Genomic DNA, 14,636 nt, shown 5'->3' with positions numbered 1-14,636 from the left:
CCCTTCGTCTCCTGGCCCTCAAACCTGTGGGAAACTGCTGTCCTGCAGTCTCCTCAAAAGGAGCAGCTGTCCAGAGCACAAGTGGGCAATCTCCTGTCCTCTCCTTTTCTGGAGAGGTTCGGTGGGACTGGCCTACTCGTTGATCCTTTGGTCATGGCCACGCCATTGTTTCCACTCGTTCAGAGATGTGTTAGCTTGCCATTTCTCACTGAGAAGTCCATAAATTCAGTATTTTCAAAGCAAAAATTTGATATTGCAGACTATCTAGAGATAATGGACAATTAAAAAAAAAACCTAAAATGTGTATCAAATTTACTGTACTTCTATTATATCTGAAGAACGAATTTAGAGTGCAAGTTTACACATCTATCCTTAAACTACATTGTTAGCAATTATAGAACTAATACCACTTTTGCATATAAAAATATGGAAAGTGAGATCAAACATTACAAATACTTAGAGTAAGAATGATACTGATAGTTCCTAACATATTGGCCTAATTTGCACATTGCACTAAACCACAGTTTATTTAACTAGGGTGAAGTGATTGCTTTATGGAGGCACAGTGTGATCAGAACACTTATTCAGATGTCAAACATTCAATTTTTTAAGCCTTCTCACCCTGACAAATTCCTAAGAAATCCTTAGAAATGGACAGTAAATATCACTGTGTGGATACATCAGTTCATTGTGATGGAAAAAGCACCCATATTTAAAAACACTTTCACAGCTGAGATTTTTCTCACATTTTATTATTAAAAGTGTTCCAGATATTTGCTTGCCAAACATTAGTGCACAAATGTCCACTGGAGAGTTTATGTGACTCTCTAAGCAGCTCTGAACAGGCACCTGAATGATCTCACAAACGAGAGAACTTTCTCCAACTGCAAAGCCCCCAGAAGAAGCCATTTCTTGTTCCATACCAATTTCTTTCATCAGGCTGGGAAGGGAGCTGAGCATCAAGTTATGACAGACATCACCTCCAGAAATCTGGCAGAGGCTTTGCTTTGGACACTTGTAGAAAGCCAATTATGAAAAATTCTTGCTGTTGAAAGAGACTTGGATAGGCACTGCAAGTGAGGTATTACTTAAATTCAGTTAAGGATCTAGGCCTCAAGGATCTTTTTCTAGTAAATTGATCTGCTTCATGCTTGCATGCCCACTGCTCAATTACCTAGCCAAAGGTCTTCGGACACAGTGGCCTCTAAGGAAACCAAGCATACTTAAAATGCCCCCTTTCCTACTGCTACGTTTCCAAATACCACCAAGTCCACTAATATCACACCAGAAACCCTTTCCCCTATTATGGCTCCTTAAAAGGTGCCACTTCCCAAACACAGAAATAGCAAAACAGATGCTACTTCAGCAAATAGCAATACTCTTTCACATCTAGCCTATCCCTCCATATCACACAGAAACCACTGGTGACTTTTGCCAATCCTGTTCCTCAATCGCAGTTGCTTTAGCTGACAATCTGTATTCCTGCGGATATGTAGCCCGCTGCCAAACAGTCAGCCTGGGTTTTGAAACTGCAGCCACCTTAAATCCAGAAATGCACTGCAAAAGGAAAAGATAAAAACCAGTTTTACTATACTGTCATTAAACCAGCTGCTAGTTCAACTTAAATAAGGCTCTGAATTCAGCATAAACCTCATTGCTTGGTTTGTCGATAGCAGGATTTGATGCACCAATTAGCTGTGATAATCAAACAAAGATCAAGGAGTAGACTCCCAGTGTTGCATCAAGGTATAAATTCAGCGACTGTATTTTCTGTTGACAACTAGCTAAAATACAGAGTTATTAACACTAAAGAGTGGAGTCTCATGCCCATATCTCACTTGCCTTTAAAAGAGTCCTAGAAGCAACAAGAAGTTGTGCTTTATAATGCCTCTGAGGCATAGCTTTAAAAGAGAGTCTGCATTCTTCTTCTATGCCTAAGTAAGGGGAGGGATATGTCCTTAATGCCACAGTGAACTTTATATGCATACCAAGTGTGAAGTCAGAGAAATCCCTCTGCAGTAGAGGCCAAATTTTCTCTATTATACTCTGCCGGGGTCTTTCAGCTGGTTCATTTACAGCCTACTTATACTTACAGGGGAGCAACTCACGATCTTGGTGAAGAGGGGAAGCTCTTTGACTGAAAGGAAAACTTCCTATTCCCTTCTTTGAACAAGTTAGACCTCTGTTGAAAATAGGGAGTGGAGAGCTCATTCTCTAGGGTCAAAAAGAGGTTCCCTGAACTTCTAACATCATGATAGCAAAGCAAAGCCAATACACAAATTCACTGCAGTAATTTTTGATTCAGAATGCTGAGTTGTGTTATATGGAGCACCTAGTAGAAATGGTTAGTATCTACCAACCTTGGTATGCTCTATCTAGAGTTTGCAAGACACATCAATGTTTTCCAATTACCTGAGAGATAGCTACTGGCTCCTTATAAATTGTGTAAAAAAGGTAAAGATTCCCGTTTAGTTGTGTCTAATGACACACTAGGGGGCGGTGCTCATCTCCGTTTCACGGCCGAAGAGCCAGCGTTGTCTAAGGACACTTCCGCATCATGTGGCCAGCATGACAATCACAGAAACACTGCTACCTTACCGCTGAAGCGGTACCTATTTATCTACTTGCATTTGCATGCTTTTGAATGGCTAGGTTGGCAAGAGCTGGGGCGAGTGCGGGAGCTCACTCCATCACACATAAATAAATACATAAACTGTGTAAGTTATCCAAAATCAGTCCATTGTCTTAATTCAAGCTCAGTTGAAGCAGCACATTTCTCCACAAATGAATCTATTTCATTCTTCACATTTTTAATGGCTTGTCCACCTTTTTTCCCCCTGACTTTTTTCAAGATTAATGGACTCTTAATAAAGCAAGCCTATATTCAAGGATCATTTGGGCTGCAATCTTTCCTATACCTTTGAATAGCTACTCAATAACCAAATTGTTGTCTAGCATGGTAAAAAATATACTATTATTAATAGAGAGGAGCAAGTACAATGCTGCAATGTTTCTAATGACAAATATTACCATCTTCAAAGTTACAGCTTGTTCTTACATTTGGCAGTAATTTTGGCACTGACCTGACAATCAAATACCGCTCTTTGGCTATTTAATTTACATGAGTGGTACACAAAAGGGTTACACGTGTATGCAAAGGAAGATGTATAGCAATACCAGACCTTATGAGGCGTCTTGGGGTGGAGCGGAAGGATCCTGACTCTCAGGCTCTGGGGGAGGAGCTGGCACCGATTCCTCTTTCTTCTGTGCAGCCAGGAAATCATGAATTGCCTTCTCTATCTGTGGCCTGAAGATGTGGTTTAGTTTTGGATCCACCACCTGAGAAATAATTCTGTCCACTCCAGCTTCCAGCATCCCTGACCTGGGGCAGAGACAAAGGAGCCATTCAGTTTCTGTCAAAGATCTTCCCTGCTGCCCCCGCAGAAGTCTCTGGAGCCATCATGTCAACTGCAATTAGCCTTAAAGTGGTAAGAACGACAGCATTCTTGGTAGCATTTACATGGGACAAGCACCCCACCTTTTGTAAAGAAAACCAATATGGTTTTTGAACGTGCCACTTTCTAGGGTGCTTGCAGAACGGACAACAGACATCTGGACACCCAATCACTTAAAAAGTATCTTGGTCAGGAGTTGTGGTAGGGTGCTTGTGGGACACAAACCTACAAATAAAACATGCCTCGGCACAAAGCAGGAAAAAAACACATACGCATTGGAAGCGATAGGTGGGAGATGAGGGAGGCGATCTGTTTTGGCTGGTACACTTACAAGAGAAAAAGAGAAAGGTAGCCTTCACCCCAGCATTACCACACTCAATTGCTCTGACATCTGCCAAGTCTAGACATATGGGAACCTTTTCACAAGACAAAAACAAACATTCGCAACACATGACAAAGAGCTTTTTTGAGAACAGTGTGTCAAAACCCAAGAAGTGACATTGCTTCAAGGCTGCGCTGGATAAAGAGAGCAGGGAATCAGCTGTCTGGTTGGGTTAAGTCATGTCTACAAGAGGCTAGGAAGCAAAAACAGAGACACTGAAGAGCATTTGGGAACGCAGATGCAAACCTAATGTGACCCTACCTCCTGGGTAGAAAACTAACAGTACGTGCTATTTTGAGACTCTGTGGGCGCTTAAGAAGATCCGTATCCTTTGACACTCAGACTTTCAGAAGGACAGGTCTAAGCTGGCATGAACTCCGATCTGCTCGAACGCTTTTCCACCTCCTACATGGTGTGCTGTGCCTTGTACTGCAGTGGCAGCTCCATACAATGCAGATAAATGCTGCAATATTGCTATTATGGTGGGCAGGCTCTCCACAGTAGCAGACTTGTACCTAGAAATGATCACCGGGTGCTCTGAGTATCCACAAGATTAGCAACAGCAGACAAAACAGAATTCAGCTGATGGTGTCATGTTTATTTTATTTCTGAGCCAAGCTTATTAAATGAAAAAAGAGGGGATCAAGATTATGTGGGTACATAGTTTGTCCCATGCTATTATAAAACAAGAAAAAGGAAATTCATAATCACATGACAAGCAAAGCTATGAATTAGTGAGAAAGATGTTGCCTTTTCCTTAGCATTTATTCTGTTTCATCAAGGTTTGCCTCAGATTATGATTTTTAATTCCTTAATTCTCCAATTTGACCATATCTACATCATAAAAAATAGCTTACAAAATGCATCTTGGAATACTTCAGTGATAACTAGTATTGGCTTTGCAAACAATTATTAGATCTGTTTCTATTGTGTCTTTCTGCCCACAAAGCAATCAAGACTTAGTAGTCTCTGCCTTACCCTGTTTGAGCCATGCCACAGTTAAAAACTAAACTGAATTATATTTTGAACCCAGTGTGCTCCTGCTCTATTTATATGGAACACCCACATCTTATTCATACAAATGAGGCCTGGAAAACTTGCTATGCCGCAGGATGCTCAACACTTCAATGAGGGCTGTATTTTAAAGTATAGCAGATGGGGCTAGGGCAAAATTAATGTCCATTTAATTCACACTGACATTAAATTAACGTTAAATATAGATTATTTTCCAGTCATGGATTTAATGTGTGCTTTCTGTCACATTAAACATTACCATCTGGTGGCAGTTTTTTGAGGTCCTGAAGACTGTCCATGACCTTTGGGGGAAACATGCAGCTCAGGGGCATTCATGCTGTGCACTTCTATGGCATTTATTTATTAGTAATAAATGAAGAAAGATGTGCAGCTATATCACCTGAAGGTTCTGAAATGATGCTGGGGTCTGCTGCTTGTATCCTTGGATTTAAGCATCACACAGAGTTTTGTCATGTCTCCTATGCCATTTTAACATCCATGTGAACTCAAAGATATGAAGCATGTATTTTCAATTAATGGTAGGGAGATTCTCAAAATTCTGAAGTATTCCTAAAGTATATTCATGGACTTAATGTGGAGAAAAACCCCAAGGCTTATTCTAGCAAAATTAGAAGTGCTATTAATTAGCAGGAAAGACAACTTGGACAGCAAGTACAACTTTGACTGACTAGGTCATGCCTGATGAGCCATGCCCATAATTGCCCATGCTGCCAAGTTCTGACCAGCTGCAGTTTCTGAGTGGTTTTCAAGGGCAGCCCCATGTGCAATAGTCTATTCACAAGGTGAACAAAATGTGAATGACTGCAAGAAGGGTCTCCCAGGCCAGGTAACGGCAAGATTAGCACATAATATGGATTTGTGCAAAGGCCTTTTTAGACATGGCTGTCACCTCCCCTTGAGCAGGAGCTGTGAGTCCAAGAAGATGCCCACATTGCAGACCAGTCCTGAAGGGGTAAGTGTAATCCTGTTCAGAACTAAAAATGAAATGTCCCTGGCCCCAGGGGATCTAAAAACCAATAGCCACTCAGGCTTGTCATGGCTGAACTTTAGCCTGCTCCTCCCCATCCAGTCCCCTACACTTCCAGAAACTCAGACAAGGCCTTGACAGCATCACCTGGTCTGTCTGGGGTCAAAATGTGTAAGTGGGTATCTTCCATGTACTGATGATACCTGACCCCAAATTGACAGATGACCTCAACCAGTGGCTTCATATAGATGTTAAACAGAAGGGGTGAGAGTGTAAAGTCATGATGTACCCCCACTCTAGGGGCCTTAGACTCAATCTCTTTCCTCCTGTCAATATCGAATGGACCTAGCCACAGAGAAAGAACCACTGGCAACATTGTGCCTCCTCTCCCAAGCCACACAGGCAGTCCACAATGATATCATGGTTGATGGTACTGAGAAATCAAGAAGAATCAGGATGGTTGCACTACTCCCCATCCCAGCTCCACCAAAGGTCATCAACAAAGCAGAACCAATGCTGTTTCAGTACTAGGTCTGAAGATCTGAAACCTGCCTGAAAGAGATCCAGATACTCATTTTCTCAACAACTTTTCTTTTCCTGGGAAAAGAAAGATGGCAGCTACCTAGGTGACATAATATCTGTCTCACTTTGAACTCTCACTACACATTATTTGGTACTTCTATATATTTTAGCATATCTAAATGCAGAAAAAGAATCAGGTCAGACTTATTACTCCTTGCTTCAATATTAAATATTTATTTTCAAAAAGGTGAAAAATTGGTAAGTAGAGATAGTAATTTTTACAGGCTGCAAGAACTAATTCTTTAAAAAAATCAAAGATCAAATCTTTCAAGATTCTTTCTTCAGAATGGTCAGAATCACCTGTTTTCAGTATCTCCAAATAAGCAACATAATTCAAAAGGAATTACAAAAACAAGGCAAATGTTTAGGGATTTGAAAAGATGTGAAAAACTTATCACACAAAACTCAAAACATCTGCTGGGGCTCATTTACAAGATGTTATTTAAATATGATTTAGCAACTGAACAAATTAAAGATGATATGATTAAATGGATGAAGAATTTAAACTACACAATTGATATGCAACAATAGGATTATCAATGGAAGACAAATGAATATTACACATAGAGAAAATTGGTACAAGTTTTACCACTGGTATATTGCTCCAGTGGGGATTGCTAAAATAGATAACTCATTTTCTAAAAATTGCTGGAAATGCAATAATTAGGTCAGATAATTCTTTCCTATCTGGTGGCAATGTTGTAAAGTTCAACAATTCTGAATGATGATATATTATAGAATGAAACAACTTTTAAAGACTGAATTCTTTTTCTGCCAACTGTTTTTGTTAAAACGTTACCAAAATGTATATTCCTACAAAGTACACCAAGTTGGCTTTGTGTATGATAACAGCTGCCAAGATTCTTCATGCCTTTTATTAGATATCACATATAATTCCCTCTTTAGAAGAGTGGCAAATTAAGCTATGGGTGTATTCATCATTGTTAAAAGTAACCTTATATTTGAAAAATAAGTTTGATACATAATTTAATTCATCTTGCGAAACATTTGTGGATTATAATTCTACATATGGATATGTACTGCATCTGAAGTTTAGGTTTTTCTTAACACAAGGCTTTAATATATTAGTTTTAGCTTGATAAGAGAGAATTTTTAGATTGGATAGAAACTTTTGTTAATTGTTAATTCTTATGATTCATATTATACTGATCACTTTTTGAAGTACTGAACATTGACTTGATTCAATAATGCAGTACTAATCTAATGTTACTTTGAATTTTTATTCAGTTTTGTACAGCCTGTAAATCTCTTCTCTCTTTTCTTTTAGTTTTTCTTATTCTTTTTCTGTTTTTATTCTTGGCTGTGTTTTTAAATATCTACTAATAAACACACAAACACTTTAGCACATGTATGGCGGCACACTGAAATCCATTATTTCCTCTTCGCTGCATGCTTCAAATAGAAGATGTGTTCCTCTCACATCTTTTGAATAATTTACTATATTAAAATTAAAAAGTCGCAGAAGGCATTCAAAATCTAATTTTTTGAACCACGGGATGCAATTAAACTAGTGAATATTCTCTACATATTTACAAAGAACACATGCTGTGCTGCGTGAGCTCAATTAATTGCAGTTAACAGCTCAGGAAACTTTTCAAAAAGTGTGTTACCACTGCTCTCTGCTGGACAAAAGTACACCCCACAATTTTAAGCTGATGGAATTACTGAGCCTAATTTTGGGTTGGAGGTAAGAAAAGATGACTAGATTTAAAATACTGCAAGTTACTAATACGTTGTTTTTTCCTCAAAATAATGGTTGCTTATAGCCCTTCATTATGTGGCCACTTGTTCTAGAAACATGAGCCCTATAAGAATGCTCAGTTGCCCCATCATATTACATTTATATATTGCATTTATGTTCTGTCTTTCTCTGAGAATTCAACCAAGTATATGGGGATGTCCATATAAACTCTGCCATCCCTCCTTAACTGAAGCATACTATTTTCCTGGTACTATATGGTTACTGCATGAACCCAGGAAAAGGCAGGTCTTCTTTAAGGAGTTTACAGGGGCAGCAAGCCCACATCCTCTTGGATGCACAAATAGCTGCACAACTTCAAAATGTCCAAGCAGGCTGTCAGTTGGCAACAGGTACCTAAATAACACCTTAATAGATGAAACATATATAGATGAAGGCCTACAATCCACCAGGAAGCATTCTTATAATTCCTGTCCAAATATAAGTGCTTGTTTACTTTCAAAGATTTTCATATTTAATACCTCCTACTTACTGAATCACACTTTGTCTGAGCCCATTCCGCAGTTGGTTTTTGTTCATTGCTGGGTTCCATTCTTGCTTATCCAGGTGAGTAGATACAAAGTTGTCCACTTTCTGTCTCAAATTCTGGTAAGCTGGCTAAACAAAATTGCATAATGAATACAACAACCTTGAAGGGCTTCTTATAAAATCCTCCTTGGGGGAAAATAATCCATATCCTTGTCAAATGTTTGACAAGCAAGTCTAAAAGAAAAACAAAACAAAGCCTAACAACAAACTTAAACATAAGAAAATGACACAAGCAGCGCATGCCTCAGAAAGCATGGAAGCACACAAGAACGCCGTCTAAGGCACAGACTGCTTGTTGAGCACATGCTTCACACCCATTATTTTGGAGCAACACACACAAAGAATGTCCTTCTAACTAATAAGATTATACCGTGCTTCAACTCTGAAGGCAAAAAGCTATTTCAGAGCATGTATTTATTTATTTCTCAAATTTGTACTACCACCCATCTCTGCCCAAAGAGGGACTCTTGAGCGGTAAGGCTTCTAACGTCGGCTCCTGTCCTTAAAACAACCTTTTTCCACTGTAGAAGGCAGCCACCTGATCCTGGTAAAAGTCTGCTTTAAAGGGTTGCAACCAAGTGTTAAATTCATGTCCCCATGTGCTCTGAAGCACCATTTTCCCTTCAAAACCAAAGCACTATACAGCCCTACTTCCTCAGGTACTCTATAGTACTTCTTTATTGATTATATAAACTCTCATTAAGTAGGATTTTTGGTAAAGGCTTCTTAAATAATCCTGACAAAATACAAGTGATCCTTCTATAATAAACAGGAGAACAGACAGCAAAGCTCACTATTGTCAAGAAGAAATAGAGTAATAAAGCTTCTTTAGATAAAATGTTATTAGTAAAGAGTGCATTAGATCACTTGAAAGTAGAAAGAGTTATGTATAGTTTGATAGGGAAAGAAAAGATAAATTTAGAGGAAAATAAAGTATACAGTGATGCTTTTAGAAGATTATATACCAAAGGAACTTTAATGCAGGATGCAAATTCTAGGTATGGAATGTGATATGGAATGTGTAATGGAGTATGATAGAGGCTGGATTCCAACCTCTATCATCCCCAGCCAGTATAACTGTCCCAGCTTTAAGATTTAGATTTGGAATAATTTGTCCTACTGTTCATTTTATAGAAGTATGACAATGTTCTTATATTTAAAAATACTTGCCCATTTATTTCCAAGAATATATACAAATTAATGAAATTTAACGAATTCTGAACATCTCCTAATGTGCTGCCTAATGTTTACAGAATGTTGATGATATTGATAGAAGGGAACTAAACCATAAATTAAAAGCAGGAGGTAGTGCTTATGTTTATAAACTCTCTACACAATTTGACCCTGAAAGAGCATGCTATTTGTTCATTAAATATACGTTCTAAATTTCTACATTTAGAAGCGTTATTATACTCTACTATCATTGTTGAAAGTACAAAAATAAAATTGACTACATTGGGGCAAGTGTAATGGAATATCATTCCCAAAAACAGTCATGAATTCAAAATATGAAATTCTATTGAACTGATATTGTATATAATATTTTAAAAATCCCAATTAAACAGAGCTATTTAATGACAAGGGGCTGAATATTTATTTTACACTTTTACCAATTGTATTGTGCTGTTTGGCTGCATCTGGAGCTCAGAAAATATTACACATATTATTTGTGTCATTGGTATGCTTACAGAATGCAGTACAAAGAAATAGGACCCAACTCCATGAGGGGAATGAGGACTTGTAGCAGAAACTGGAGACAGAAACAAATATAGTAGTAGTATACAACTGTTTTATTATATATATAATTAAATTTCATCACATGAGACTAGAGATTGTGTTGTTAGAAGCTCCTGGTTTTAGAGAACTGAGTTATCTGTTTTTGATGAAGACCATGTTCACCTCTTTGCCTTGATTTTAGCCTTTCATGATACAATATACTGTATATTCAATCATCAGATATTATCAGATCAGTCTGAAACAACTGTGACTCTGTGTTTGATCTCTTGGCCTACATTAAATCCTTCCATCTTTGATAGGTGCTCTATTCCTCTTCTGTTCAATGTTCTAACCTTTTGCTCTTTCTAGTTTGTCTTACATCAACTTTCTCTGTTCTTCTGAGTTATTTTGATTTAGATTCAGATGCCTTTTCCTTATGTTTCCTGTGGCTGGTGGCTCACAGGCCTGACGGTAAAGGTACAGAGGTTTCATGGTCAATGCCCACCAGGTTTGTAGTGAAGGTTCAAACCCCAAGCTTATCCACATAATTCCTTCCAGTTTTTTTAGTCTCTGAATGTCTGTTAAGTTTTAATTGTTAATTGTACATGGATTTTATCAAATATGCACACTAGTCTATATCCTATCCAACTTATATTTTACATTTTATTCCTTATCTCTTTTACTTCTTTACTAATCCTTTCTGCTAACTTACATCCTTAGAATATACTTGTGCTTCTGTCTTTCCTCCTTCTTAAAACATATTGGGCGTCACTGAGGTGGGACGTGAAACCTAGTTTTCTTTAGGACATTATGTTCTGTTTGTCAGAAAGAGGAATCATTTTTCTATGCATGTTCAGGGTTAATCATATTCACTCTTTTGTTTAAATTTATCACAAATATTGCCACATCATGATCATGTGCTCTGAGTACTACAAGTTCTACATACATACACTATTGAAGGTATATATTTTGGTTGAGCTATTGTTGGGTATGTAACCTCTCCTTTTAGACTCTCATAATCTGGGCACTCGACTGAAGGATATATCCTAATGTGTATTGTCTTCATGTCTTGTCTTTTGTGCATAACCAAGATCTCAGTATGCTTTTATTTTGTTGATCAGTACAGTTTTAATAAAATGACCAGTATGTATTGTTATGCATACCAACATTTAGCATTCCTAAACTGGGTTTTGGCCAAAATCACAGCTGATGGGGATTTGATAGGAAATATTGTCTAAATTATTTCTTAAAAGTGAAAGTTTCCACAGGAAAAAATAGACTCCGAGAGAGCAGGAGGCCTTCAGATGGTCACAGTACAGCTGCTATCAGAAGCCAGTGCAAGGATTTATAGTACCTTCTTTAACAATGTCCTATTGATTAATCTGTATAAATGCCTTAGGTCTAATGAGGGACTTTGAAACCAAAATGGCCCAGTTTATATACATTAGCTTGCTGTCTTACATGAATTAAACCATTGGTCCATCTCTCTCTCTAGGATTTTAGACAGCGCTATTTAGAGGTACAGCTCTTGTCCACTTATATTAGCCCAATAAGTGTTGGGATATATAATTATTCTGAATGTAGAATATCATGTCCCATAGATTCTCCTCATGTAACTGCCTTTAAAAAAAATCATAGCTGGTTAAACATCTTTTAAAATTTCAAAACTGTGGCTAAAGAGCAACTTGTAAGACAAAAACCAATTATTTACATCTATAGCAAGATAATAATTAACTAGCGCAGGCCTTCCAGAAAGGAGTAGGAGCTGTTCAGGAAAGCCCTTGATCTCATCTTGGACAGAGATGTCATTTATCACAGACATTTTAAATGTTAGATGTTACCCGAGATATTTTATTGGCTATTTTTATTGCAGATGTTTTATTATTGTCCTATATGGATGTTTTATTATGCCGCCACTATTGATGTTTAGGGTTAGATTTTCTGTAGCTGCCTTGGGTCTGTTTGGATTTGGCAACATACAAATCAACTCACTAATCTAACTAAATAACTATGAACCTAAGGCTTCTGCATTGACTCATATATACAGTAACCTATTTGGCTGCTTACAATAAGAGGACAACTTTACAAAATTTTATCATCCCCCATCCACATTACACTATAAATTCTGAGCAAGGATGTGCATAGGCAGGCTAACAATGTGGTAAATTTTACAAACAAAATTAGCAGTTTTAATCCTCTATTATAGAAACAGTAATTTCTGTACTGAAATTACTCTGTGTAGAGAGAATACTAAATCAGAACCTATATGACTGCCAGACCATGGTAACTGTGATAAAGTTTAATACCTAAGATTTAATGTAGAATATTTCATACTCTTTAACATGATAAAATTCAGTAATTTCTCACATCCAGAACACTGGTTCTCAATCTCTATTTCAAATCTCACCAGCGACTGTACTGAAAGAATCTAAATTGTGCCATGATAGAGGCAAAACGTTCACCTTCCCAATGGGCTAGCATTTTATTTTTCACTCAAGAGCCCCATCTAGACTAGTTCTGCACAGGTTGAAAAATAAGAGTAGGGCTGTGCAGTGATCAGTCCAGATGTGAAGGAGAAAAGGTGCCCATACTCAGATCAACCAGAGCCCAGCTAAAGACGCAGCACCTTTGTTGCAGGCAGAGGCAACCAGAGCGCCCTCATCCCCTTTTCCCCTCCAAATCCGGATCGCCGCACGGAGCATAGCCCCAGTCTAGAGGACGGGTCTGCTTCTGGATGGACAGCTCCTAGCCAAAAAACAAAAAAAGCAACTGGATTTACTGTTTTTGGAAGAATGAGAAGAAAATAGTGGAAAGGGCGAGAAAACATGGAAGATTTACAAAAGGAAGTTACTATCGTCCCCCTGCTCTTCGCCCAGGAGCCGAATAGCAGCTGTCCCTGGTTGGAAGTATCCCACAGGATGGCCTCATTGGGTGTTTTGAAGTTTTTCCGGACATCCCAAACCAGAGGTCCCCCCCAATATTATTGGGGAGGGGGGTATTAAGTTCCCCAGGATGGTAGCAGAGGGATCGTGTAGCGCAGGCAAAGAGAGGCGCTACCTTGGTATCGACGTCGGCCAGGCAGTCCCGGCGGAAGGCGTCGAAGAGGCCCCGGCTCTTGAGCTGCCCCACGATGAGGGCGATGAGCTGCGCGTCGCCAGGGGGCAGCGAGGCTGGGTCGGTCCCGCCAGGCCCCGCGGAGTTCCCGCTGGCTCCGCCCGCGCCTGAGGATGCCCCGCCGGGCTCCGCCATCCTCCCGCCGGGTCCCCTGGGCCACGCTGCCCTTCCACTCCTGGCAGGAGATAACGCGGCGGCAGCGGCCACCGCAGAAGTCGGAACTGCAGCAGCTGTTGGCGCGCTTGCTGCGGCGGTCGCAGGTATTCTACATCACTGCTTCCCGCCGTACGTTGGGAAGCACAGGCTTGTCAAGGAAAAAGCGACTTTCGCGCGTCTTTATTACGTTACCAACCCGGCGGCCGGGAGAGGCGCGGGGATGTTGGGTATTGTAGGAGCAAGTCTGGCTGGAATAGGCGGGGCTGTGGTGATGCAGCGCGAGGAAGAAGTTTCGGGACTGCAGGGAGGCAGAGCAATAGGCTTGTAAAACTCGAGTCTCACCACATTTAGCAGAGCAGCTGTTATCCAGTATAACTGCCACTATCCCCTTAGAAAGAGGAATGGTATAAGGATAATGGGAGTTATAGTCCATTATTACGTAGAACTAACAGTCTTTGTTGACTTCCGCAGCGCTTATTGTCCTGCCTGCCCCCGGCGCTTTCCACCTTGTGTCGATCTTTCGAGATAATGTACAGAAATGAAGTGTTATTAATAAAATTATTCTGATGACGTCTCTGCTCCGTTGTGGTCGAAGGTGCTGAAGCAGCGGCAGTGGGCCGGTAGGCGTTACGATAGTAGCACACACACCACAGACCTTAAATGCCTAACAGTCCCTTGCATGTCTCAGTGGACAGAAGAATCGTTCTTGCGCTTTTTCATCTTCTGTACAGATATGCCCAGAACAATTCTATGGCTACAATCCAGTTGGCACTGATCTGGGAGGAAGCCCCATGAAGAGACACCAACAAGATAGCAGTTAGGCAGCCTCCTGTGTCCAGCCTGCCATGTCACATACTATAAGGGCATACTACCAGGACATTATACTCCCTTCTGACATTCCTTAAAGGCACCAATCTAGTC

At 39.6% G+C, this 14,636-nt stretch overlaps 1 protein-coding gene across 1 annotated transcript; it reads right to left on the bottom strand.

Moving 5' to 3' along the window:
• Positions 1-733: 733 nt before the first annotated feature.
• Positions 734-13,842, bottom strand: BOD1 (biorientation of chromosomes in cell division 1). Its single transcript, XM_063292385.1, has 4 exons — positions 13,503-13,842; positions 8,674-8,798; positions 3,183-3,382; positions 734-1,557 (listed from the first exon to the last, which is right to left on the bottom strand). The coding sequence occupies exons 1-3, from the start codon at positions 13,692-13,694 to the stop codon at positions 3,184-3,186; spliced, it is 516 nt and encodes a 171-aa protein (XP_063148455.1). The 5' UTR covers positions 13,695-13,842; the 3' UTR covers positions 734-1,557; position 3,183.
• Positions 13,843-14,636: the final 794 nt, after the last annotated feature.

Source organism: Candoia aspera, chromosome 2, assembly GCF_035149785.1.
Source record: "Candoia aspera isolate rCanAsp1 chromosome 2, rCanAsp1.hap2, whole genome shotgun sequence".
Classification (NCBI taxonomy): domain Eukaryota; kingdom Metazoa; phylum Chordata; class Lepidosauria; order Squamata; family Boidae; genus Candoia; species Candoia aspera.
Note: the sequence above shows the minus strand (reverse complement) of the source record. Positions and strands in the feature narration are given on the sequence as shown.

Bases quoted from the DNA above. Each gene is read 5' to 3' on its own strand.
- BOD1 (XM_063292385.1), bottom strand. From the start codon at position 13,694: ATGGCGGAGCCCGGCGGGGCATCCTCAGGCGCGGGCGGAGCCAGCGGG. The intron at 8,799-13,502 runs GTAGCGCCTCTC...AATTTTGTTTAG, and splicing joins TGGCCGACGTCGATACCAAG to CCAGCTTACCAGAATTTGAG. The intron at 3,383-8,673 runs GTAAGTAGGAGG...TCTCTGCCCCAG, and splicing joins CTCAGACAAAGTGTGATTCA to GTCAGGGATGCTGGAAGCTG.